The following is a 1,327-nucleotide window of genomic DNA, read 5'->3' as shown; positions in this document are numbered from 1 at the left end:
CCCTTGGCTGGGGTGCTGGAGTAGAGGGGGTGCCGAGGGGGTGCTCAGAGCAGGCCAGATATTTGGGGGGGTTACATGGGTGGTGGGGGCGTGTGGGCAGCCGGGCAGGGCTGCAGGCAGCACCCACCCCACCCCCCTCCGTGGGAACGTCCCCCCATGTGGGCCACATTGTGACCCTGCCCCTCCAGGGCACCCATGGGGTGTGGGGTGCAGGGGGATGCTCCCACTCCCATGACCTGCGAGTGGGGAGACACGTCCCCAAATGAGGTGGGGGTCTTCCCCCCCCCGTTGCTGAACACGAGTTCCCCAGGTCTCAGCCCCTCCAGCAACGCGCCCCTCTCTCCCACCCCGATTTAAGGGGGGCCCCGCGTGGGGTGCGGGGGGGGGGATGGGAGCAGGTGGGGGAGCCCCCCTCCCCAAAGCCTGTATCTGTTTCCATGGCAACGCCGGATGCGAGGGGAGCCGCCCATTGGCTGCTGCTGATGTCACCGCAGGGCGGGGCACCCCTTGATTATTTTATTGAGGGGGGGGGGTGGGAGGTGTGGTGCCCCCACCCAAAAATGGGTGGGGGAGGGGAGCTCCGCCCCACACGGCCCCGCCCCTCCCCGCCCGTGGGGCCCCACCCGCCCCACCCGGCACCGCCCCGGGGGCAGCGGCGGCGGCGGCAGCGGGGATGCGCTCGGAGGAGACGCGGGAGAAAGTGAGTGAGTGGGGCCTGGACCGGGACCCACCGGGGCCGGGGAGAACCCGAGGGCGCGACCGCTTCCATCTCGAGTGGGCTCTTAAAGGGGCAGCGCCCGCGGGTGGGAACGGACCTGCTGGGGGGACATTGTGGCAGCGCGGGGCCCGGCGCGGGGGGGGAGGGGGAGGGAAGGGCGGGGGGGGGCGGTTCCGCCCCCCCCCGCCCTTCCCTCACCCTCCCCCCCCCCGCCGGGCCCCGCGTGGGCCCCCCCGCCCGTGGCCTCTTCCGGGGCGGGCGCCACCGCGCGCTTGGGAGGTCACGGTGCGGGGGCAGGGGGGAGGCGAGGGGCGACGTCGCGGCGCGCGCCCCGCCCCGCCCTTCCCTCCCCCCCCCCCCGCCTCCCACGCCCTTTGCTCTTAAAGGGCCCGACCCACTTCATGCGTGTCGTGCGTTCCCCCTCCCCCCCCCGCCGCGGGCTGCTTGTGGAACGGGTCTGCGTGGGGCTGAGCCCCCCCCCACCCGCGGGGGGTTGGATCCTCGGTCCCCACGACCCCCCCTCCCCGAGCATCCCGGGTGGCCGCTGCCAGAGGGTGGAGTGGGGAGGAAATTCCTCGGGGGGGTGTGACGGCAGCGGGGTGTGCCCCC

General features: G+C 74.2%; 1 protein-coding gene across 1 annotated transcript in view; it reads left to right on the top strand.

Moving 5' to 3' along the window:
* Nucleotides 1–612: 612 nt before the first annotated feature.
* The window catches only part of KLF8 (KLF transcription factor 8), a 6,662-nt gene continuing 5,947 nt past the window's right edge, over nucleotides 613–1,327 (top strand). The window contains exon 1 of the mRNA XM_082062013.1: nucleotides 613–700. Coding sequence (XP_081918139.1) covers nucleotides 674–700 — 27 coding nt within the window. The 5' untranslated portion in view covers nucleotides 613–673. The remainder of the gene's footprint in view (nucleotides 701–1,327) is intronic.

The sequence above is a fragment of the Streptopelia decaocto genome (genome assembly GCF_964273445.1).
Source record: "Streptopelia decaocto genome assembly, chromosome: 10".
In the NCBI taxonomy this organism is placed as follows: domain Eukaryota; kingdom Metazoa; phylum Chordata; class Aves; order Columbiformes; family Columbidae; genus Streptopelia; species Streptopelia decaocto.
This window is presented reverse-complemented; position numbering and strand designations above follow the sequence as displayed.